This window comes from Bos grunniens, chromosome 12 (genome assembly GCF_055505025.1).
Source record: "Bos grunniens cultivar Pamir isolate PY7600 chromosome 12, Bosgru_T2T1.0, whole genome shotgun sequence".
Lineage (NCBI taxonomy): Eukaryota > Metazoa > Chordata > Mammalia > Artiodactyla > Bovidae > Bos > Bos grunniens.
The window spans coordinates 77,950,121-77,973,882 of record NC_141176.1 but is presented as its reverse complement, the minus strand read 5'-3'; the positions used below and the strand labels follow the sequence as shown (position 1 = coordinate 77,973,882).

General features: G+C 38.1%; 1 protein-coding gene across 1 annotated transcript in view; it reads left to right on the top strand.

The window, feature by feature from the left end:
- LOC147361945 (ATP-binding cassette sub-family C member 4-like) overlaps positions 1–23,762 on the top strand; it is a 165,716-nt gene that overhangs the window by 129,464 nt on the left and 12,490 nt on the right. The window contains 3 exon segments of the mRNA XM_086330257.1: positions 9,708–9,797; positions 19,450–19,622; positions 20,061–20,166. Coding sequence (XP_086186383.1) covers positions 9,708–9,797; positions 19,450–19,622; positions 20,061–20,166 — 369 coding nt within the window.

Genomic DNA, 23,762 nt, shown 5'->3' with positions numbered 1-23,762 from the left:
ATCTGAATGCAAAGTTCCAAAGAATAGCAAGAAGAGATAAGAAAGCCTTCCTCAGCGATCAATGCAAAGAAATAGAGGAAAACAGAATGTGAAAGACTAGAGATCTCTTCAAGAAAATTCGAGATACCAAGGGAACATTTCATGCAAACATGGGCTCGATAAAGGACAGAAATGGTATGGACCTAACAGAAGCAGAAGATATTAGGAAGAGGTGGCAAGAAGACACAGAAGAACTGTACAAAAAAGATCTTCATGACCCAGATAATCACGATGGTGTGATCACTGACCTAGAGCCATACATCCTGGAATGTGAAGTCAAGTGCGCCTTAGAAAACATCACTACGAACAAAGCTAGTGGAGGTGATGGAATTCCAGTTGAGCTATTTCAAATCCTGAAAGATGATGCTGTGAAAGTGCTGCACTCAATATGCCAGCAAATTTGGAAAACTCAGCAGTGGAAAAGGTCAGTTTTCATTCCAATCCCAAAGAAAGGCCATGCCAAAGAATGCTCAAACTACCGCAAAATTGCAGTCATCTCACATGCTAGTAAAGTAATGCTCAAAATTCTCCAAGCCAGGCTTCAGCAATACATGAACAGTGAACTTCCTGATGTTCAAGCTGGTTTTAGAAAAGGCAGAGGAACCAGAGATCAAATTGCCAACATCTGCTGGATCATGGATAAAGCAAGAGAGTTCCAGAAAAACATCTATTTCTGCTTTATTGACTATGCCAAAGCCTTTGACTGTGTGGATCACAATAAACTGTGGACAATTCTGAAAGAGATGGGAGTACCAGACCACCTGACCTGCCTCTTGAGAAATCTGTATGCAGGTCAGGAAGCAACAGTTAGAACTGGAAATGGAAGAACAGACTGGTTCCAAATAGGAAAAGGAGTACGTCAAGGCTGTATATCATCATCCTGCTGATTTAACTTATATGCAGAGTACATCATGAGAAACTCTGGACTGGAAGAAAGACAAGCTGGAATCAAGATTGCCAGGAGAAATATCAATAACCTCAGATATGCAGATGACACCACCCTTATGGCAGAAAGTGAAGAGGAACTAAAAAGCCTCTTGATGAAAGTGAAAGAGGAGAGTGAAAAAGTTGGCTTAAAGCTCAACATTCAGAAAACGAAGATCATGGCATCTGGTCCCATCACTTCATGGGAAATAGATAGGGAAACAGTGTAAACAATGTCTGACTTTATTTTTTGGGGCTCCAAAGTCACTACAGATGGTGACTGCAGCCATGAAATTAAAAGACACTTACTCCTTGGAAGGAAAGTTATGACCAACCTAGATAGCATATTCAAAAGCAGAGACATTACTTTGCCAACAAAGGTTCGTCTAGTCAAGGCTATGGTTTTTCCTGTGGTCATGTATGGCTGTGAAAGTTGGACTGTGAAGAAGGCTGAACACCAAAGAATTGATGCTTTTGAACTGTGGTGTTGGAGAAGACTCTTGAGAGTCCCTTGGACTACAAGGAGATCCAACCAGTCCATTCTGAAGGAGATCAGTCCTGGGATTTCTTTGGAGGGAATGATGATGAAGCTGAAACTCCAGTACTTTGGTCACCTCATGTAAAGAGTTGACTCATTGAAAAAGACTCTGATGCTGGTAGGGATTGGGGCAGGAGGAGAAGGGGACGACAGAGGATGAGATGTCTGGATGGCATCACTGACTCGATGGACGTGAGTCTGAGTGAACTCCTGGAGTTGGTGATGGACAGGAAGGCCCGGTGTGTTGCGATTCATGGCGTCGCGAAGAGTCGGACACGACTGAGCGACTGAACTGATCTCTGAAATGGCCACGTGAGATTAGTTAGTAGAACTAAAGGGCATGTCTGTAAAGTCCTTTCATATCCTTGGAAAAAAGCTTTAGAAACATGCCCTACATTATTTCAAAGCTTCTTAATAGAAAAAAGTTGTATGCTTGTGTACATAAAATAATTCTGTAAATAAATAATATGAGATGATTCTTGGCTCTGCAAATAATATTTGGTAGCACATCTGAGCAAAAACTAAGCATACCTTGACATCAGCATGTTTTGGTTCTGTTCTGTTGGTTTCCATCCTTCCTTTGAGCATGTTCTAGGTACACACTCCAGAGAGTTTACTTAGAAAATAGTGCTAAGCTTTGTGTCCATGTACATTCCACTTTATATGCATTTGTTTCCAAGGTGTAGTGTTGGTTGATTAAAGAGAGAGAATCTGGAGAGAACTTGCAATATGCAAAGGTTCCCAGGAAACCATTCAGGAGGCAGACAGGGCTGGAATGTTTAAGAGTGTAGGCCAGTGTCAACATGACTCACAGTTTTATTCCTGCTCTGCCTCATATGACTGTGTTGCCTTGATGACGTCACTTGGCTGCCAAGCTTCAGCATTCTCATCCTTAAACCAAGTCTGAGAATCATTGCCACACAGATTTGTTATGAAGATGTAATTGGATGAGATAATGTTTGTGTCCATGTCTGGTTCTTGGGAAAGCTCAATCATTAGGAACTGTAATTATTCATAAGGATCAGGGCACTGGCCTGTGGGTATTATTTCTGTTTAAGTAAAAAGACTAACACATTCTGGAGTGACTTTACTCTTTAATTTCTGCTTATGTATTCATGGTCCTTGGTGATTTTCTTTATATTTATGGTTACAATATAAACTAAGTTGTTTATATAAATATAAATAGTAAAGCAAATAAACAAAAAACAAACAAAAAATAAAATAGGAATTTTGGGGAAAAGTGTAACAGAGAAATGTATCTAACATTTTCCACCAAGAGCAAGAAGACAGACTAACATTTTGTGCTTTGCTTTCTGGCACGCCTCCCACCATGTCTTTCCTGACCACTGCCTTGTACACACTGGTACTTTCTTAATTTAACACCAAGACCTCTGACCTTTTCTCAGCCCTCCACACTCCCTTGACTATTTTTTCCCCTCTCTTTAAGGACAGGGCCTATATTTCTCATTTCTGTTCCTTTAGTGCTTGTGACAGTCCCTGAGAAGTTACATGTGTATTCATAATCCCTTGTTTGTAGAATCATTAATACATTTTTAGCCCCTTATCCTATCATTTCTTGCTTAATTTTCACAGTTCTGGTGTTATCCTTACCTGACAGATTTAAAAACTGAGGAACTGGGAGCTTATCCCACTTACAGTAAGGTGCAGAGCCAGGTTTCAAATATTGTGTGTGTCTGATTATTTTTTTAAACTGAAGCATAGTTGATTCACAGGGTTTTAATTGTACAGCAAAGTGGCTCAGTTTTATATGTTTTACATATGTAAAATTTTATATAAATATATATTTATATATATATATTATATGTGTGTATATATACACATATATATATTTTACAGATTCTTTTATCATAGGTTATTGCAAGATATTACACACAGTTCCCTGTTCTATACAATACATCCCTTTTATCTATTTTGTATATAGTCGTGTGTATCTATTACTACCAGGTTTCTAATTTATCCCTCCACATTGCTTACATCTTTTGTAGCCACTAGATTCTTTTCTTATTGCAAAATTCAGACTTAAATGAAGAAAGTAGGGAAAACCACTAGACCATTCAGATATGATCTAAATGAAATCCCTTATGATTATACAGTGGAAGTAACAAATAGATTTGTGGCATTAGATCTGATAGAGTTCCTAAAGAACTATGTATGGATGGAGGTTTGTGACATTATACAGGAGGTGGTGATCACAACCATCCTCAGGAAAAAGAAATGTAAAAGGGTGAAATGGTTGTCTGAGCAGGCCTTCCAAATAGCTGAGAAAAGAAGAGAAGCTAAAGGCAAAGGAGAAAGGGAAAGATATACCCATCTGAATGCAGAGTTCCAAAAAATAGCAAGGAGAGATAAGAAAGCCTTCTTCAGTGATCAATGCAAAGAAATAGAGGAAAACAATAGAATGGGAGAGAGATCTCTTCAGGAGAAGGCAATGGCACCCCACTCCAGTACTCTTGCCTGGAGAATCCGATGGATGGAGGAGCCTGGTAGGCTTAGTCCATGGGGTCGCTAAGAGTAGGACACGACTAAGCAACTTCACTTTCACTTTTCACTTTCCTGCATTGGAGAAGGAAATGGCAACCCACTCCAGTGTTCTTGCCTGGAGAATCCCAGGGATGGGGGATCCTGGTGGGCTGCCGTCTATGGGGTCACACAGAGTCGGACATGACTGAAGTGACTTAGCAGTAGCAGAGATCTCTTCAAGAAAATTAGAGATACCAAGGGAACATTTCATGCAAAGATGGGCTCTATAAAGGACGGAAATGGTATGGACCTAAAAGAAGCAGAAGATATTAAGAAGAGGTGGCAAGAATACACAGAAGAACTGTACAAAAAGATCTTCATGACCCAGATGATCACGATGGTGTGATCACTCACCTAGAGCCAGACATCCTGGAATACGAAGTCAGTGGGCCTTAGGAAGAATGAGCAAAGCTAGTGGAGGTGATGGAATTCCAGTTGAGCTGTTTCAAATCCTGAAAGATGATGCTGTGAAAGTGCTTCAGTAAATATGGCAACAAATTTGGAAAACTCAGTAGTGGCCACAGAACTGGAAAAGGTCAGTTTTCATTCCAATCCGAAAGAAGGGCAATGACAAAGAATGTTTAAACTACTGCACAATTGCATTCAACTCACACAATAGCAAAGTAATGCTCAAAATTCTCTAAGCTAGGCTTCAACAATCCATGAACTGAGAACTTCCAGAGGTTCAAGCTGAATTTACAAAAAGTGGAGTAACCAGAAATAAAACTGCCAACGTTGGTTGGATCACAGAAAAAGCAAGAGAATTCCAGAAAAACATCTTTTTCTGGTTTATTAACTACACCAAAGCTTTTGACTGAGGATCACAACAAAATGTGGAAAATTTTTCAAGAGATGGGAATCACAAGCCACCTTAAATGCCTCCTGAGAAATCTGTATGCAGGTCAAGAAGTAACAGTTAGAACGGGACATAGAACAACAGACTAGTTCAAAATTGGAAAAGGAGGACATCAAAGCTGCATATTGTCACCCTGCTTATTTAACGTATGCAGAGTACATCATGTGAAATGCCGACCTGGATGAAGCACAAGCTGGAATCAAGACTGCAGGGAGAAATATCAGTAACCTCAGATATGCAGATGACACCACCCTTATGGCAGAAAGTAAAGAGGAACTAAAGAGCCTCTTGATGAAAGTTAAAACAGATAGTGAAAAAGCTGGCTTAAAACTCAACATTCAAAAAAATAGGATCATTGTATATGGTCCCATCACTTCATGGCAGGTAGATGAGGAAACAATGGAAACAGTGAGAGACTATTTTCTTGGGCTCCAAAATCACTGCAGATGGTGACTGCAGTCATGTAATTAAAAGACACTTCTACTTGGAGGAAAGACTATGACAAACCTAGACAGCATATTAAAAAGCAGAGACATTACTTTGTTGACAAAGGTCCATCTAGTCAAAGCTATGGTTTTTCCAGCAGTCATGTATGGATGTAAGTGTTGGGCCATAACGAAGACTGAGTGCTGATAAACTGATGCTGTTGAACTGTGGTGTTGGAGAAGATTCTTGAGAGTCCCTTGGACTGCAAGGAGATCAAATCAGTCAATCCTAAAGGAAATTAGTCCTGAATATTCATTGGAAGGTTTGATGCTGAAGCTCCAATACTTTGGCCACCTGATGTGAAGAGCTGATTCATTAGAAAAGACCCTAATGCTGGCCAAGACTGAAGACAGGGGAAGGGGATGACAGAGGATGAGATGGTTGGATGACATCACTGATTTGATGGACATGAGTTTGAGCCAGCTCCAGGAGTTGGTGATGGACAGGGAAGCCTGGTGTACTGCAGTCCATGTGGTTGAACAGAGTCAGACATAGCTGAGGGGCTGAACTGAGTGTGTTTTCTATGTGTGTGAGTCTATCTCTGTGTTGTAAACAAGTTCATTTCTATCAGTTTTAAGATTCCACATATGAGTGATCTCATGTGATGTTTGTCTTTCTCTGTCTGACTTATTTAATTTAGTCTGACAACCTCTGGGTCCCCATCCTTGTTGCTGCGATTGGCATAATTTCATTTTTGTATGGCTGATAATATTCCATTGTATGTTTGCATATGTGTGTATATCCCACATCTTCTTTATTCATTCATCTGCCATGGATATATCTTGGCTATTTTAAGTACTTCTGCTGTGAATACTGGGATACATGTATCTTTTTGAATTAGGATTTTTGTCTTGTCTGGATATATGCTGAGGTGTGGAGTTGTTGAATCACATGAGATCTCTTTTTCTGTTTTTTTAAGGAACCTCCACATTGTTTTCCATAACTTCACCAGTTTACATTGCCACACACAGTGTGGGAAGGTACCCTTTTCTCCATACCCTCTCCAGCATTTATTATTTGTAGACTTTTTAATGATGGCCATTCTGCCCTGTGTGCAGTCATACCTCACTGTCATTTTGATCTACATTTCTCTAATAATTAGTGATGTTGAGTACCTTTTCATATTCATATTGGCCATTTGTATTTCTCTTTGGAGAATCTCTAGGTCTCAGCCCATGTTTTGATTGCAATGTTTGCTTCTTTGATATTGAGCTGTATAAGCTATTGTATATACAGAAATCTCTTGCCTTTATATAAACTAAAACCAAAGTATCAGAAAGAGAAATTAAGGAAACAATCTCACTAGCCATCATGTCGAAGGAAGAAAAAACAACACTAGGAATACCTAGGAATAAAGCTACCTAAGAAAACAAAAGACCTATTGTCCAAAACTATAAGACGCTTGATGAAAAAAATCAAAGACGATACAAACAGATGGAAAGATATACTCTGTTCTTAGATTGGAAGAATCAATATTGTTGAAAAGGACTATTTACAGATTCAATGCAATCCCTATCAAATTACCAGTGGCAGTTTTCACAGAACTAGAACAAAAAAAGTGTGTGTTTTTTTTTTAATTTGTATGTAAACAGAAAAGACCTCAAATAGTGAAAATGGTCTTGAGAAAGAGCAAAACTGGAGGAATCACAGTCTCTGACTTCAGACTATACTACAAAGATACAGTAATGGAAAAAGTATGTTACTGTCACAGAAACTAGACACATAGATTAGTGGAACAGGATAGAAAACCCAGAAATGTACCCATGCACTATGGTCAGTTAATCAAAGACAAAAGAGGAAAGAATATGTAATGGAATAAATAAATTCCTTCCAGTCTTCAATAAATAGTGCTGGGAAATCTGGACAACTACATGTAAAAGAATGAAATTAGAACTTTCTCTAATACCATATGCAAAAATAATGTCAAAATGAATTAAAGACCTAAAGACCTGTAAAACGTGATCCAATAGGAAAATATAGACAGAATACTCTTTGACACAAAGCACAGCAATATATATTCTTGGATCTGTCCCCTAAAGTCATGGAAACAAAAACAAAAATAAACTAGGTCCAATGGGACCTAGTTAAACTTAAAAGAATTTGCAGTGCAAAGGCAACCATAAATAAAACTGAGAAGCCAGCCTATGGAATGAAAAACAAAAATTTGCAAATGTTGCAGCCAGCAAGGTATTAATTTCTGAAATATACTAACAGGATTCAAATTTAAAGAGATTCCCAAGGACCTGGGTAGGCAGAGACAGAGGAGTGTTGACATAGACCCTGAGTCCTGGGGGGATCTTTCAGAAATGAATGCTGTGTTCATAAGAAGGTACTCCTCAATTTGTGTTCAAAATTTCAGCAATAAGGAAAAATGAAAGCTCTTCCTAAATAATTCCTTGAACAGAACAGGTAGCTGAAGTATGTTCATCCTTCGTGCTGAAGATCTGAAGTAGTTAAGTATGTTTCCCAGAAAGAACACTAATTGTGATTATGTTCGGGGAGTAGCTGCTTATCTGAAAGGGTCTGGAAAATGAAGATGGAGAAAAGAGGAATATTGTTGACTAGCCTCCCCTTGCCTGGCCACATCATCTGTTTTAACCTCATGCACACAACTGAAGGATGAGAAATTGCCTGCATGTAGAAATATTAGGGTTGATAATTACAAACAGTAAGAAGTTTTATGAAAATCTAAAGTAGAATGATGGTTATTACCCTGAAAATGAACTGTTACTATTGCATAGATTGTTGTTTATTCTTTGATTCTAGATTCAAGAGTTTTAAGGGAGACCTTAAATTTGGGTCTTGGGATTTTTCAGTTCAGTAATCATTTTGAAATGGCTGACCAGTGATTTCACTGCTTTGGAGGCATATTGGCCACTTAATCAACTTTGGGCAAATAAAGCTCCTTTTTTTAAAATATAAATTTATTTATTTTAATTGAAGGTTAATTACTTTGCAATATTGTATTGGTTTTGCCATACATTAACATGAATCTGCCACAGGTATACACAGATGTATAGAATAAAGCTCCTTTTATCACGTCTTTTTAATTTTGGATTTTTCTTAGAGATACACATTTTTTAGTGGTGTACCCTGAGTCTTCTGCATTCATTTGTCTCTCACCATACTTAAAACAGAGACAATATTTAAAGAAGGTACAAGAGGCTGTCTGAGTGCCATTCTTCTTCATGACTAGGCAAAATAAATGTCTTTCTTCTTTATCTTTAGTCTCAGGCTTTTGTGAAGTGAAGCCCCAAGGCCAGGCACGATTTTGAGGCTGGTGATTCCGAGCAGTTCCGGGCACTTGTGGAAGCGTCAGGTCTCCTCTTGTTCCCACACGTGTGCCAGCCCTTGTTCTGCCCCCTTCACTGAAAGGAGCCTGTTGGGCTCTTCTCTGCTCATATTATGTGACCTGGCTTACTAGAGCCTTCCAGAAGAAAATGTAAATATTCTACATGAGCTTTTGTACAAGATTCTATCTTGAAACTTGGAAGGACACATATATTTCTAGGGTAATTTACTTGTGGCTCCTCCAAAAGTAGAACAGGAAAAGTTATTTAAATAATTTTATTATGACCCAGGTCATAATGGGTTTCAGGTCATCCTGACCTTGCAGTTAATAATGAGGTTCTGTGAAGCAGGTCATCCTGAAACACAGGTGAAAGAATGTGGGGATCAGGTTGACGCAGAATCCGAGGAGATCTCTCCATGGACAGAGGTGCTGCAGACTCCAGGAGCTGATTTCTCTTTGCACCTGTGGGGATGTTCCTTTCATACAAATGAAGAGATTCCATATCCTATAGGACTGACCAGTGGAGAGAAGAGCCTAGTTTATTCTTCAGTGCCAGCGTGTAAATATTTAATGGTTTTGCTTTGAGGCACAAACCTCAACTAATCATGTGATTTATATTTCCCAGTCACACTAGGATTGACAGCTAGTTTATGTAGATCTTGATGTAAATTTCTCCAGGAATTATATCTTCAGTTTGCATGTGTGTGCTTAAGCAGATATTCCCAGGAAGCTTTTTTTTTTTTTTTTTTTTAATCAAATCCTCCTTTCTCTTCTTCAGTTTTTTTTTCTTATGATAAAAAACTTCTTCAACACTTTCTTCTTCTGTTAATGTTCAGGAGTCTGGAAGACATTTTGTAGCACATTTTGTACATGGAAAATTATTTTATAATGTTTTCTAAACATATGTTTGCAACTTTATTATTAAAAATTACAGTGAATTTTGATATTTTATATTTCAATTCTGTTCTGTAAACATTGGATATAATACAAAGAGGTTAAGGTAATAACATTCACTATTTTGGGGTATTTAGGAGCCTGTTTTATTCACTGGAAGAATGAGGAACAATCTGGATCCTTTTAATGAACATACAGATGAGGAACTGTGGAATGTCTTAGAAGAGGTAATTTATTAATATTAAATATAATTAACTTGTTAGTATCAGTATCTATGTGTGTACATTTAGAGCATTGAAGGTAATTAAGAGGAACTTAACAGCTTAACTGACTTTGTTTACATCCTAGAAGAACACTGATGATATGTCTGCACTTAAAATGTTTGTTAATTGATGATGAAAACCAACAATATAACTTGGAAATATAATTGCCATATTTCCATTTTAGCTTTTTCCTTAAAACGTTGAATGGCTAGATACATTATCTTGTCCTTAGCAGAGCACTAAACTAGATTTTAAAGCTGTGGGATCAAATTCTACTAGTGATCTAGTGATATAATTACCCTAATTACCCTCCAGTGTTCATATTATTCTTCTGGTCTTAGGGAACATCTACTAAGTGGAGATAAGAGTAGTTTTTCATTATTAACTGAAAGATGTGAATGAGATCAGACCAATAAAATGAGGAAGTTTCATAGTAAAGTGTTTATAAAAGTATATTATAGAGTTGGAATGTGAGAAGACAGAAGACAGAGATACGCGCAGTCATGTCTGACTCTTTGCAACCCCACAGACTGTAGCCTGCCAGGCTTCTCTGTCCATGGAATTCTCCAGGCAAGAATACTGGAGTGGGTTGCCATTCCCTTGTCCAGGGGATCTTCTCAACCCAGGGATCGAACCCTGAGTCCCCCACATTGCAGGCAGATTCTTTACTGTCTGAGCCACCAGGAAAGCCCTGAAATATGAGAATGACTATTTATTGGTGATTGCCGGAATCAAGATTGCCGGGAGAAATATCAATAACCTCAGATATGCAGATGACACCACCCTTATGGCAGAAAGTGAAGAGGAACTAAAAAGCCTCTTGATGAAAGTGAAAGTGGAGAGTGAAAAAGTTGGCTTAAAGCTCAACATTCAGAAAATGAAGATCATGGCATCTGGTCTCATCACTTCATGGGAAATAGATGGGGAAACAGTGGAAACAGTGGCTGACTTTATTTTTCTGGGCTCCAAAATCACTGCAGATGGTGACTGCAGCCATGAAATTAAGACACTTACTCCTTGGAAGAAAGTTATGACCAACCTAGATAGCATATTCAAAAGCAGAGACGTTACTTTCCAACAAAGGTCCGTCTAGTCAAGGCTATGGTTTTTCCTGTGGTCATGTATGGATGTGAGAGTTGGACTGTGAAGAAGGCTGAGTGCCAAAGAATTGATGCTTTTGAACTGTGGTGTTGGAGAAGACTCTTGAGAGTCCCTTGGACTGCAAGGAGATCCAACCAGTCCATTCTGAAGGAGATCAGCCCTGGGATTTCTTTGGAGGGAATGATGCTGAAGCTGAAACTCCAGTACTTTGGCCACCTCATGCGAAGAGTTGACTCACTGGAAAAGACTCTGATGCTGGGAGGGATTGGGGGCAGGTGGAGAAGGGGATGAAAGAGGATGAGATGGCTGGATGGCATTACTGACTCGATGAACGTGAGTCTGAGTGAACTCCGGGAGTTGGTGATGGACAGGGAGGCCTGGCGTGCTGCAATTCATGGGGTTGCAGAGTCAGACACTACTGAGCGACTGAACTGAACTGAACTGAACTGATGTCATTTTAATGCCTCAACATGAATGCAGGTAACAGAACCCTGGAGAATTTGCTAAGTTTTTACATGAATAGGTTTATTTTTAGAGAATTTTCTGTCATTTGTGTCATGTTTTCCTTTGCCCCACTTCTTTGAATTTCCTTACTCTTGTGTGAAACATTTTTGACCATTAACTTGCTGTTGGTTTGAATATTTAATACAATTTATTTTGTGTATTTGCCCTCATTTTATAAATCAATTCTACTGATGGCACAAACTCTAGACTTCTAAACCATAGACAGTCTTTGAATTTCTCCTAGGACCTAGCTCAGTCTTTTGCTTCTAAAAAGTAAGCACATGCATTCCTATTCACTAACAACGAAAGATCAGAAAGAGAAATTAGGAAACAATCCCATTACCGTTGCAACAAAAAGAATACAATACCTAAGAATAAACCTATTGAAGGAGGCAAAAAATCAGTACTCAGAAAACTGTAAGATACTGACAAAGGAAACCAAAGACAACACGAACAGATTGAAGGATATATCATGTTCTTGGATTTGAAGAATCAATATTGTGAAAATAACTATACTACCCAAAGAATCTACAGATTCAATACAATCCTTATGAAATTACCAGTGGTGTTTTTCATAGAATTAGGGCTAAAAATTTTACAATTTGTGTGGAAACACAGACAATCCCGAATAGCCAAAGCAATCTTAAGAAAGAAAAAATGAAGCTGGGAAAATTAGGCTCCTTGATTTCAGACTACATTATTAAGTTGACCAGAAAGTTCATTATGTAAGATGTTATAGAAAAACACAAATGACCTTTTTGACAAATTCAATGCAGAGCTACAGTAAGCAAGATGGTTTGGTACTGCCACAAAAAAAAAAAAAAAAACCAGAAACATAGATCAATGGAATAGGATAGAAAGCCCAGAGATAAACTCACATACCTATGGTCACCTAATCTATGATGAAGGAGGCAAGAATACAGAATGGAGGGAAAACATCTCTTCAATAATTGGTGCTGGGAAAATTGGATGGCTACATCTAAAAGAATGAAATTAGAACACTCCCTAATACCATAAACAAAAATAAACTTAAAATGAATTAAAGACTTAAATGTAAGATCAGGCACAATAAAACTCTTAGAGGAAACATAGGAAAAAAACATTCTTTGACATAAATAATTCTAAATTTTTGATTGTTCTCTTCATTTCAGAGAAGTGTGGCATAGTTCTTTAATTTTTGTTGTTGTTGTTGTTACACAAATCTGAGTGATTGTTTTTCTTATTTTGAATTGATGTGTTTGTCATTTAGTGTTACCCTCCCAGGGAAGCTCTGAAATCTGTAACATATAGATGAGCCTTGACTGTGAGCAGGCAGTTTTGGAGGCCTGACAATTTTCAGCCAGTAATTCTGGTTTGTGAAGGATGTCAGCACTGAGTCTTTTCACACCCACTGAGCTTTCCAGCAATGTGGGGATTTTGTTTTCCTGCTGCTACTGCTGCTGCTGCTAAGTCGCTTCAGTTGTGTCCGACTCTGCGACCCCATAGACGGCAGCCCACCAGGCTCCCCTATCCCTGGGATTCTCCAGGCAAGAACACTGGAGTGGGTTGCCATTTCCTTCTCCTTTGTTTTCCTAAATTGGGCAAATTGCTTTCCTTCTCCTGCCCTAAAATAAGTGTACCTCTGATTTCATATAAGTTTGTGAGTCTATAGTGAAATTCTAGGAGAGAAGAGTAGAGAGCAGTTAACTATCAAATGTAATAAAAGATAGGTTGATCCACTGATCTTTATTTTATTTTATTTTTAAACTTTACAAAATTGTATTAGTTTTGCCAAATATCAAAATGAATCCACCACAGGTATACATGTGTTCCCCATCCTGAACCCTCCTCCCTCCTCCCTCCCCATACCCTCCCTCTGGGTCGTCCCAGTGCACTAGCCCCAAGCTTCCAGTATCGTGCATCGAACCTGGACTGGCAACTCGTTTCATACATGATATTATACATGTTTCAATGCCATTCTCCCAAATCTTCCCATCCTCTCCCTGTCCCACAGAGTCCATAAGACTGTTCTATACATCAGTGTCTCTTTTGCTGTCTTGTACACAGGGTTATTGTTACCATCTTTCTAAATTCCATATATATGCGTTAGTATACTGTATTGGTGTTTTTCTTTCTGGCTTACTTCACTCTGTATAATAGGCTCCAGTTTCATCCACCTCATTAGAACTGATTCAAATGTATTATTTTTAATGGCTGAATAATACTCCATTGTGTATCTGTACCATAGCTTTCTTATCCACTGATCTTGAATTTACAGGACAGTTTTAATGGTGAAATTATCATATCTTAAAACAAACTGGAAGTACTGGTAAATTATTTTTCTATTTGTTTCTCAGCTGATATATATATATTTTTTTACAGATTCTCAGGTAGAAAAATTACTCTAGAATTTTAGAAGACATTGTTCCATGGACAGAGAGGCAACGCTAATCTAAATTTTAAAAATGATGAAGTGGTAGAAGGGGTATATAACACTAAGATCTACCTTTATTTAAACTACATTTGGAGCTTTCTATAAAAAGAAACAGACATGAGTTTATTTCAAAAGTGAAGTATGTGGTTTCCATGTATTGCTTCTGTAATTGAGCCAGTTTACTTTGGTAATATCACTTAGAGAAATCATCCCATCATTGTTTCTCTAGGAATTGCCTCTTTATGACTGTTTTAAAGGAAACCTACCAAATCTTTCATTGAAAACATACAGATGTGATAAAGAAAAGTTCCTAAAGAAATAGAATAATGGGGTGATTTATCACTCTAAGTGTGTGCATGTGCATGCTTGGTCGTATCTGACTTTTTGTGACCCTCTGTGGAACTGTAGCCCACCAGACTCATCCGTCCATGTAGTTTTCCAGGCAAGAAATACTGGAGTGGGTTGCTGTTTTCTTTCTCCAGGGGATCTTCCCAAACCAGGAATTTAATCCACATCTCTTGCATCTCCTGCATTGTTAGGAGGATTCAAAACCACTGTAGCACCTGGAAAGCCCATCACTCTATGAGGTATCACTAAATCAGTGATGTCAATTTTTAAGTAGCTCAAAACCCTAGTTATTAGTTTGTAAATTGTGCCAAACTGGACATGTGAACCCAAATTCACAGGAGTGGCCTGAGCATGAGTAGGAGGGAACGGCTATGTTTTCTTCTTTTAAAGTCCTCTAATTCTGTTCCCTCCTTCTTCCTTGGGACAGATGGACATTCAGAAGGGAGACAGTGCAATGGATGCTGACCATCTCATCTTGGTTATTTTTCAAAATATGCTGAAAATACATTTTTTCATATACTGAAAACTAGCCACCTTACTATAAATTGACAAAAGCTCATTAGTTAATTAGTTCTGATTGAGGCATTAAGAAACAAAGACAATGCCACACATATAACATAAATATACCTGAAGATGAAGCACCTTATCAGTCAAAGGTTAAAAGAGCACAGTAGATAAAACTCTCGAAATGAATCATCAGTGTGTTGCTTCTGAGTGAAGTAAATCAGAAAGAAAAACACCAAGACAGTATATTAACACACACACACACACACATACACACACACACACACATATATATATAATTTAGAAAGATGGTAACGATGAACCTATGTGCGAGACAGCAAAAGAGACACAGATGTAAAGAACAGACTTTTGGACTCCTTGGGAGAAGGTGAGGGTGGGATGATTTGAGAGAATAGCATTGAAACATGTATATTATCATATGTGAAATAAATCACCAGTCCAGGTTCGATGCATGAGTCAGAGTGCTCAGGGCTGGTGCACTGAGATGACCCTGAGGGATGGGATGGGGAGGGAGGTGGGAGGTGGTTTCAGGATGAGGAACACATGTACACTCATGGCTGATTTTTGTCAATGTATGGCAAAAACCACTACAATATTGTAAAGTAAGTAGCCTCCAATTAAAATAAATTAATTAACTAAGAAAATAAAAACAAAACAGCTTAGGTTCTGGGATATGAAGTTAAGCATTCAGTCTGTCCAGTCAAAACTGGGGAAGAAATCATGCAGTCAAATGTTTGATATTAATAGTGTCTCTGTTTGGACTATGGCATCTGGTCCCATCACTTCATGGCAAATAGATGGGGAAACAGGGGAAACAGTGGCTGACTTTATATTTTTGGGCTCCAAAATCACTGCAGATGGTAGCTGCAACCATGAAATTAAAAGATGCTTACTCCTTGGAAGGAAAGTTATGACCAACCTAGACAACATATTAAAAAGCAGAGACATTACTTTGTCAACAAAGTTCCGTCTAGTCAAGGCTATGGTTTTTCCAGTAGTCATATATGGATGTGAGGGTTGGACTATAAAGAAAGCTGAGTGCCAAAGAATTAATGCTTTTGAAATGTGGTGTTGGGAAAGACTCTTTAGAGTCCCTTGGACTGCAAGGAGATCCAACCACTCCATCCTAAAGGAGATCAGTCCTGGGTGTTCATTGGAAGGACTGATGTTGAAGCTGAAACTCCAGTATTTTGGCCATCTGATGTGAAGAGCTGACTCATTTGAAAAGACCCTGATGCTGGGAAAGATTGAGGGTAGGAGGAGAAGGGAACGACAGAGGATGAGATGGTTGGATGGCATCACCGACTCAATGGACATGAGTTTGAGTAAACTCCGGGAGTTGGTGATGGACGGGAGGCCTGGCGTGCTGCGGTCCATGGGGTCTCAAAGAGTTGGACACGACTGAGCAACTGAACTGAACTGTTTGGACAGAAGTGTGTCTTATCAGACAGGAAACGAAGATACAGAAACCTGGGCATCAGCAGCCTGTGCATCAGGAACCACGTGGTTCAGTCCTTGCTGTGGGACAGCTCATATATCCACTTCCTGGGGCCTTGTATTAGGTAAACTAGCTCTTTTTACTTCGTTTAATGCTGGTCCTGCTCTAGTAAAAGCTCTTCACCGTCTGTGGATTGCATTTCCCTGTCTCCTTCTAGCCCACACTCACCTTTCTTTTTGAAAAAATAAATAAATAAAAAAGGTCCCACACAATATAGAAACCGTCTGACGTCTGTGTTGACCTTCTATGAGGGGTGTTGGTGCATGGTTGGTAGATAGAGTATATGTAGTAGGCACTGAAAATCTTTATGGAGATAGAAATAGGGTACCTTCAATTTCAGTGTATTATTTTTCAATTTTGTTATATTCTATTATTTTCCCAAACTCAAAAACAATCTGAAGGATTCTGTACTGAGATGTATAATTTTGGATAGTATTATTTACTCCATTTTCCTTAAATCATAACTTTTTCAGTGCTTTCCACTGTTTAAAATGTGAAGTTGTGGTATCTTGGAGCCAGTTAATTGTTATAAGAATATATTCCTTTTACACTTACACTTAATAAGAAAAGAGTGTTATATATAAATTATTTATCTATGTGGATTTATTTTCTAATTTATAGGAACAGATATGTCACATGAGATTGACTCATGCCTTCATTCATACAGCCAACAAATATCGACTGAGAGCTTGTTAGACAGGCATTGTTGCAGACTCTGGGGCTATCACAATCATCAAAAGACAAAGTCTCTACCATTTTGAAGCTTAAATTCTCTTGGAGAAGATGGAAAACAAGCCAGTGCATATGTAACAAGGTCTCAGTGCTGATACACACAAAGGAGGAAAATGGAGCAGACCATGAAGAGAGCCTAGCTGACAATATTAATATTGGGCAATGTCTATTGATCTGTTGACAATTCTACATGTACTGACTCATTTTATACTCTATCAATGTTAGGTACTCATCTTTATAATTATGATATTATGATATTATAGTCTTAGAGTTTAGAAAGCTAAGGTAGAGTAAGTTTAGTAACTCGTCCAGTTGGCAGAGCCAGGCAGGACTTACGCCCAGACTGTCTGAATAAAGCCTCCAATATTTTTTTTTTCCTGTGCTGGTTCTTCATTGCTGCTTGCAGGCTTTATGTAGTTGCAGCAAACAGGGGCTACTCTTTGTTGCAGTGCACAGGCTTCTCACTGACATGGCTTCTCCTGTTGTGGCACCTGGACTCTGGAGTCACAGGCTTCAGTACTGTGGCCTGCAGGCTCAGGAGTTGCAGCCTGTGGGCTCTAGAGTTGGGCTCAGTAGTTGTGGCACATGGGTTCACTTGCCCCTTGCCATGTGGGATCTTCCTGGGCCAGCGATGAAACCCATGTCCTCTGCATTGGCAGGAGGATTCTTCACCATTGGACCATCAGAAAGTCCCAAGTCTCCAATTTATTGTTTTAAAATTTTCAAATCACAGGAGCATTGAAGGAATAGTATGATGAACATATATACACATTCATCTCATTTATCAGCTGTTAGTATCTTCCCATATTTTCTCCACCTCTTCTATAATCTATATTTTTCTGAATTGTTTGTAAGTTGTAGAAATGTTTATTAAAAGTTGGATTTCACCTTTAAATACATAAATGTACACCTTATAAGAACAAGTACATTCCCTTATATGTCCTAACACAGTTATCTCAATCAATAAATTTAATAGTAATATTATACTATTATCTGTATATTTTCAGATTCTTTAGTTGTAACTCCTAGTTATTATTGTCTCTGCTTCTATTGTTCTTTTTACCCATTTTAATACTTAATTATAACTTGATTTTGTCATTACACTACAGAAGGCCTTCATATTCATGTATTCTCATAGCCATCCCTGATTTATAAATGAAGACAGTCTCAGCAAACAACATTTTTTTTGGGGAAAAAAAAAGTTGTTCCCCTCGCAAACTTTTTTCCTCGTGAAGCCAATATGGACAAATTCATAGGAAAGTGTAAAATCAAATTAGTGATGAGATGTCATCCAAGTCAGAGGCAAGTATGAGTCAGGAAGTCAGTCTTAACCAAGTTCAACCACTTGCACCACAAGCCAAATCTTACCCTTTAGATTTTGTGTACTTTTCATGCTAACACTACCTACTGATACCGTATTTATTCCTAACTCAGAATTCCCCTTTCATGGGATTGGACTCATCAAGAACATAACTCAGGTTCACATTCATAGATGTGCTCCAGCATTTAGGATACCTGAAAAATGAAAAAATGAAAACACTGCTCACTCACCCTTGGTATGTTGTTATCTGACATTATAATGTGTCAGATAACGTATCAGCCATCACTCATCGTCTGTTGGTCTCCTAATTTGAAGTGTATTTCTTCTTTGTTCTTCAACTTCAAGTATAGCCTGAGTTTGGTTATCGCTCTATAATACTTTTCCAAAATAAATATTTATTGAACTAACCCCTACCACCAAATATACTTTCAGATTATCTCTGGCAGTTAAAAGTTTGTTTTTTTCTACTCTTGTGAGTACAATTTTATGAAGATATATTAATATAAACATCACCTATAACCATATTCTGGGGTAAATAAGATGTTGTGTCTTACTTTTCATGAGTTTTCTTTCACTGCAAGACATTTATGACACTGAGGAAAATGCACTTGATTGGTCCACTATTTATAGAATTAAACTTGGGAAAGAGCCATCACCAGAGCAGGTTCCAGGATTATTAATGCACCTTATAGTGCAGTTTGCCATTGTTTGAATTTGTATAAACTTCACCAAATAGTAAAGTGCTGGTAGGATTATATCTTCAGAGCAAAAGACTTCCTGTAAAAATTTTTAAGTTTTTCTTTAGTGTACCAACTTCTATGCAAAAGGAACTTTGGGAAACTGGACTCAACCATAAAGATTGTTTTAACTTTTCTGCTTAAACCACATTGGAAGAAACAGCTTCATTTTTTGAGAGACTTCTTAGCTAATCCCTAGGTGGGTTTTCTGGAAGATGTCCTTTGGCAGGGATCAGGTATACTGATATCTTTCTGTCCTGACTTGACTCCACCATCTTTCTCAGTGAACACTCTTTGGAAAGAGCTCTCCCCTTCACCTGGCTGTACATATAAGATACATAAGAAGTCCTGAGGATGTCAAAGTTCTAATGTGTAAGAGGCTTGTCTACTTTAGTAACAGTTTGCTTAGGAAAATGCCATTCTTTCTGTATCCACAGATGCAACTTAAAGACACCATCGAACATCTTCCTGGTAAAATGAATACTGAATTAGCAGAGTCTGGGTTGAACTTGAGTGTTGGACAGAGACAACTGCTGTGCCTTGCCAGGGCTATTCTCAAGAAAAATCAGATATTGATTATTGACAAAGCCACATCAAACGTGGATCCAAGGTATGGAGCTGAGACCCAGGAAACCTTGAAACTGACTTCTAAATGTGGTAAATGGAAAACATTTAGTGATGCTTAGAAATGTTTCTAAGTGTTCTCCTGGCCCGATGGATATTTGTTGCTAATAGTAATTGCAGGAAACAAAGGAAAAACCAAGACATGTTATATGGGGTTAATGTTGTTATGAGGCATCCTGAGAGAGCTAGATTCCTAAATCCAGCTCCTTATAGTTTTAATAAAATTTGAGGGAAGACTATTTTCCATCATTTAATGAAAAACACTAAATTTCTAACTAGATCTTTTATACTTAGCTTTTTTAAGAACAAGATTATATGTTAAGGTATTGATTTTTAAAAACATTGTAAAAGTATCATGATATTTTAAAGTGTTAAGTCTGCTTTTCCTGTCTTTACTGAACTAAATTAATTTCTTTGATTTTAGTACTGATAAGTTAATACAAAGAAAAATTCATGAGAAATTTTCCCAGTGCACTGTGATAACCATCACACACAGGTTGAGCAATGTCATTGACTGTGAATGGATATTGGTAAGACCCTCACCATTTTAGCTGTTTTCATTTATGTTCAATTTCTCAACGTATCCTTCCTTGTAAAACTTGATAGGAACCTCCAGTAATGTAATTTTCTCTTAGTTTCTCCTATCTTTCCTAAAATAAATGTTGTTATTTAGTCGCTCAGTCATGTCTGACTCTGCGCAACCACATGAAGTTCAACATAACAGGCCCCCCTGTCCTTCACTATGTCCCAGTTTGTTCAAACTCAAATCCTTTGAGTCCATGATGCCATCCAACCATCTCATCTTCTGTCATCCCCTTCTCCTGCTGCCTTTTCCAGTAATTCAGCTCTTTGCATCAGGTGGCCAAATTATTGGAGCTTCAGCATCAGCCTTCCAATGGATATTCAGGGTTGATTTCCTTTAGGATTGATTGGTTTGATATTCTTTCAGTCCAAGGGACTCTCAAGAGTCTTCTCCAGCACCACAGTTTGAAAGCACCAATTCTTTGGTGCTCAGCTTTCTTTATGGTCCAACTCTCACATCCATACATGACTACTGGAGAAACCATATAGCTTTGACTAGACAGACCTTTGTTGGCAAATTAATGTTTCAGCTTTTTAATATGCTGTCTAGGTTTATCATAGATTTTCTTCAAAGGAGCAAGTGTCTTTTTAATTCATGGCTGCAGTCACTGTCTGCAGCAATTTTGGAGCCTAAGAATATAGTTTGTCACTCTTTCCACTGTTTCCCCATCTATTTGCCATGAAGTGATAGGACCAGATGCCATGATCATCATCTTTTGAATATTAAGTTTTAAGCCAGCTTTTTTCACTCTCCTCTTTCACCTTCATCAAGAGGCTCTTTAGTTGCTCTTTGCTTTCTACCATAAGGGTGGTGTCATCTGCATATCTTAGGTTATTGATATGTCTCCCGCAATCTTGATTCCAGCTTGAGCTTCATCCAGCCCAATATTTCACATGATGTACTCTGCATATACGTTAAATAAGCAGAGTGATAATATACAGCCTTAATGTACTCCTTTCCAAATTTGAACCTTATTTGTATTTCTTGCTTTAGAAATAGAGATAATGTGTTTTATTGTACTTCCCAGATACTACATTTTTACAAATTGAGAGTTTATTATAACCCTGCATCATTTAATCATTCCATGTCTCTGTCTCACTTTTTGGTAATTCCCATTATACGGCAAACTTTTTCACAATCGTTATTGTTGCTCTGGTGATATGTAACATCAGTGTTACTGCTCTGACTTGCTGAAGTCTCCTCTGTTGATTAGTATTTTTTTTTAAGCAACACATTTTTTTTAGGTTAAAGTCTGTACATTGTTTTCTCAGACATAATGCTATTGCATACTTGGCAGTCTAGTGTAGTGTAAGCATAGCTTCTGTGTGCTCTAGGAAACCAGAACATCCATATGACTCACTTTACTGCCATCTTCACTTCATTCTGGTGTTCCGGAACTGCGCCCTGGAACTGCACACTGAGGGGTGACTATACTTCATTCCTTTCAGGAAAACAGGTGATTGTCTGTTCTACAAGCTTTAATGTGGACATAAAGATGAGTCAATCTGTTGCAAAGACTGATGCTCCAGAGGGCGGGTGACCAACTTCAAGGAGTAGCTGGGGAAGTGAAAGATGCTGATGAAGGGCGTAACCGACAGGGTAATCACCATAAAGTCCTATCATTGCAAGTGCTTAAAGTATAATAATTACATTTTTTTGCACTAGTGAATACTTCTGCACAAAGATAGACGGATGTGTTTTTTTAATTCTATTTTTAATTGATGCTAATCCATAAAAATCTATTTTTGTTATAAAAAAACAATAAATGTGCAAAGGAGAAATAGGAAAATAAAAGAAAATCTCATAAAAGGAAGATTACAAAATACCCACTACCAGAAAGTAACAGTTTCATAATGCTATAATATTATTTGGATAACACTAGAACCAGTTTAATACTTTTTATGCAAAACAGAGTATTTTATCAGCAGAATTTTTATTGATTCTTAAAATTCCCCATGTCATTTATTAATTTTCTAAAGCTCCATTCTTAATATCTGCCTAAAATTTCATCAGAGAGATAGAGTAGAAAGTGAAAGTGAAGTCGCTCAGTTGTGTCTGACCCTCAGCGACCCCATGGATTGCAGCCTTCCAGGCTCCTCCGTCCATGGGATTCTCCAGGCAAGAGTACTGGAGTGGGGTGCCATTGCCTTCTCTGAGATAGAGTAGAATTAATCTCTAACTTAGACATCTATTTATTTTCCAAATAGTCACTTTTATCAAAAATCTTGAAATGATTAGATGGATATGGGTTTGTTCACTGTAAGTAAATCAGAGAAAGGGTTTATTGGGAAACAATTGAAAGCTTTGTTTATCTGTTGTCTCTCCAAAGGGATTTACCCTACTTTGCTCATTAAGCACCATTCATGTGTCAGGCTTAGAATTCTATTTCACAAAGAAGTTCTCTCAATATTAAGTTTATTAAACATGATGAAGTCATAATGACAGCTAATATAATCTTTACTTTCTCTGTTGCCACAAAACAGAGGAGCAAGACAGACAAATTAGAAATGCTCTTTATCCTGAGACTCACCACTATCTGTACACTAGAGGGTTCTTCCTGTAGTTTTCAGGATTAGCTGGGTGCTCGTGACCTGCTTTCTCTGCAGCCAACAGCACAGCTCTTCCCTCCAGTCTCTGCTCACTGCAGTCTTCATATCACCCGGATTCTTCCTGGTAATGTGAGCAAAGGAAGCGTGTGACAATCTGCACTTGCTCTAACAGTATTGTTGTCTGTGATCAACATTTTCACTGTCTCTAGTTAGAGTATTCTTTAGCAATGAATGATGAAGAACCAAAAGCAGAGCCAAGAAACTCAGACCCCAACTCTTCTGTTTATAGTCAATTTATGGTTCTATATTCTGTTTCTCCCTCAACTCAAACTTAGAATTTTCTCACAGAGTGAAAGCCAGAAACTGTTGTAACATCCTCACCTAAAAAGCACAAAACAGCTCATACCTAACTAGAGTTTTACTTAAATTCTATTTTTCACTTTCATGGAACTTTTCTTTTATAAACCTGCATGGCTACAATTAGAACACTTGAGAAGAGATAAACTCCCTCAAAAACATGCCAAGAGATTTCATTCAGGTTTTCAGAGGAGAGATAACTAACACTGAGGTAGAAAGCATAGTCGGGGAGAAGAAATACTTTATGAGAGGTTTGCTTATGTGCAAAGGCAACAGTTTTGAGAGAGCAGCTATGGAGGTGACTATGACCCAGCCTTCGTTATTCCCCAGGTGAGAGAATGATTTACTGTTTCAAGACCTAAGAAATGATTTTGAGTTAATAGTTACCACATTGTCCAGTCACTGAGAAAATCACATGCACTATTTTACCAATGAGGGACCCACCTTCCAGGGTTGGACAGCCGTCCTGTGTCATCATCTGGTGGCCAAAGACAGAGGTCTGACTCTCAGGTCTTTCCCCTCACAGCTCTCCATATGGAGATCTATCTCCATAAGTGGATCTATCTCTGTTATTTGTCATCATTTCCCAGCATCTTTCTTATCAGGCTTTTCTTCCACCCTCTCCTGTCCCCCATCT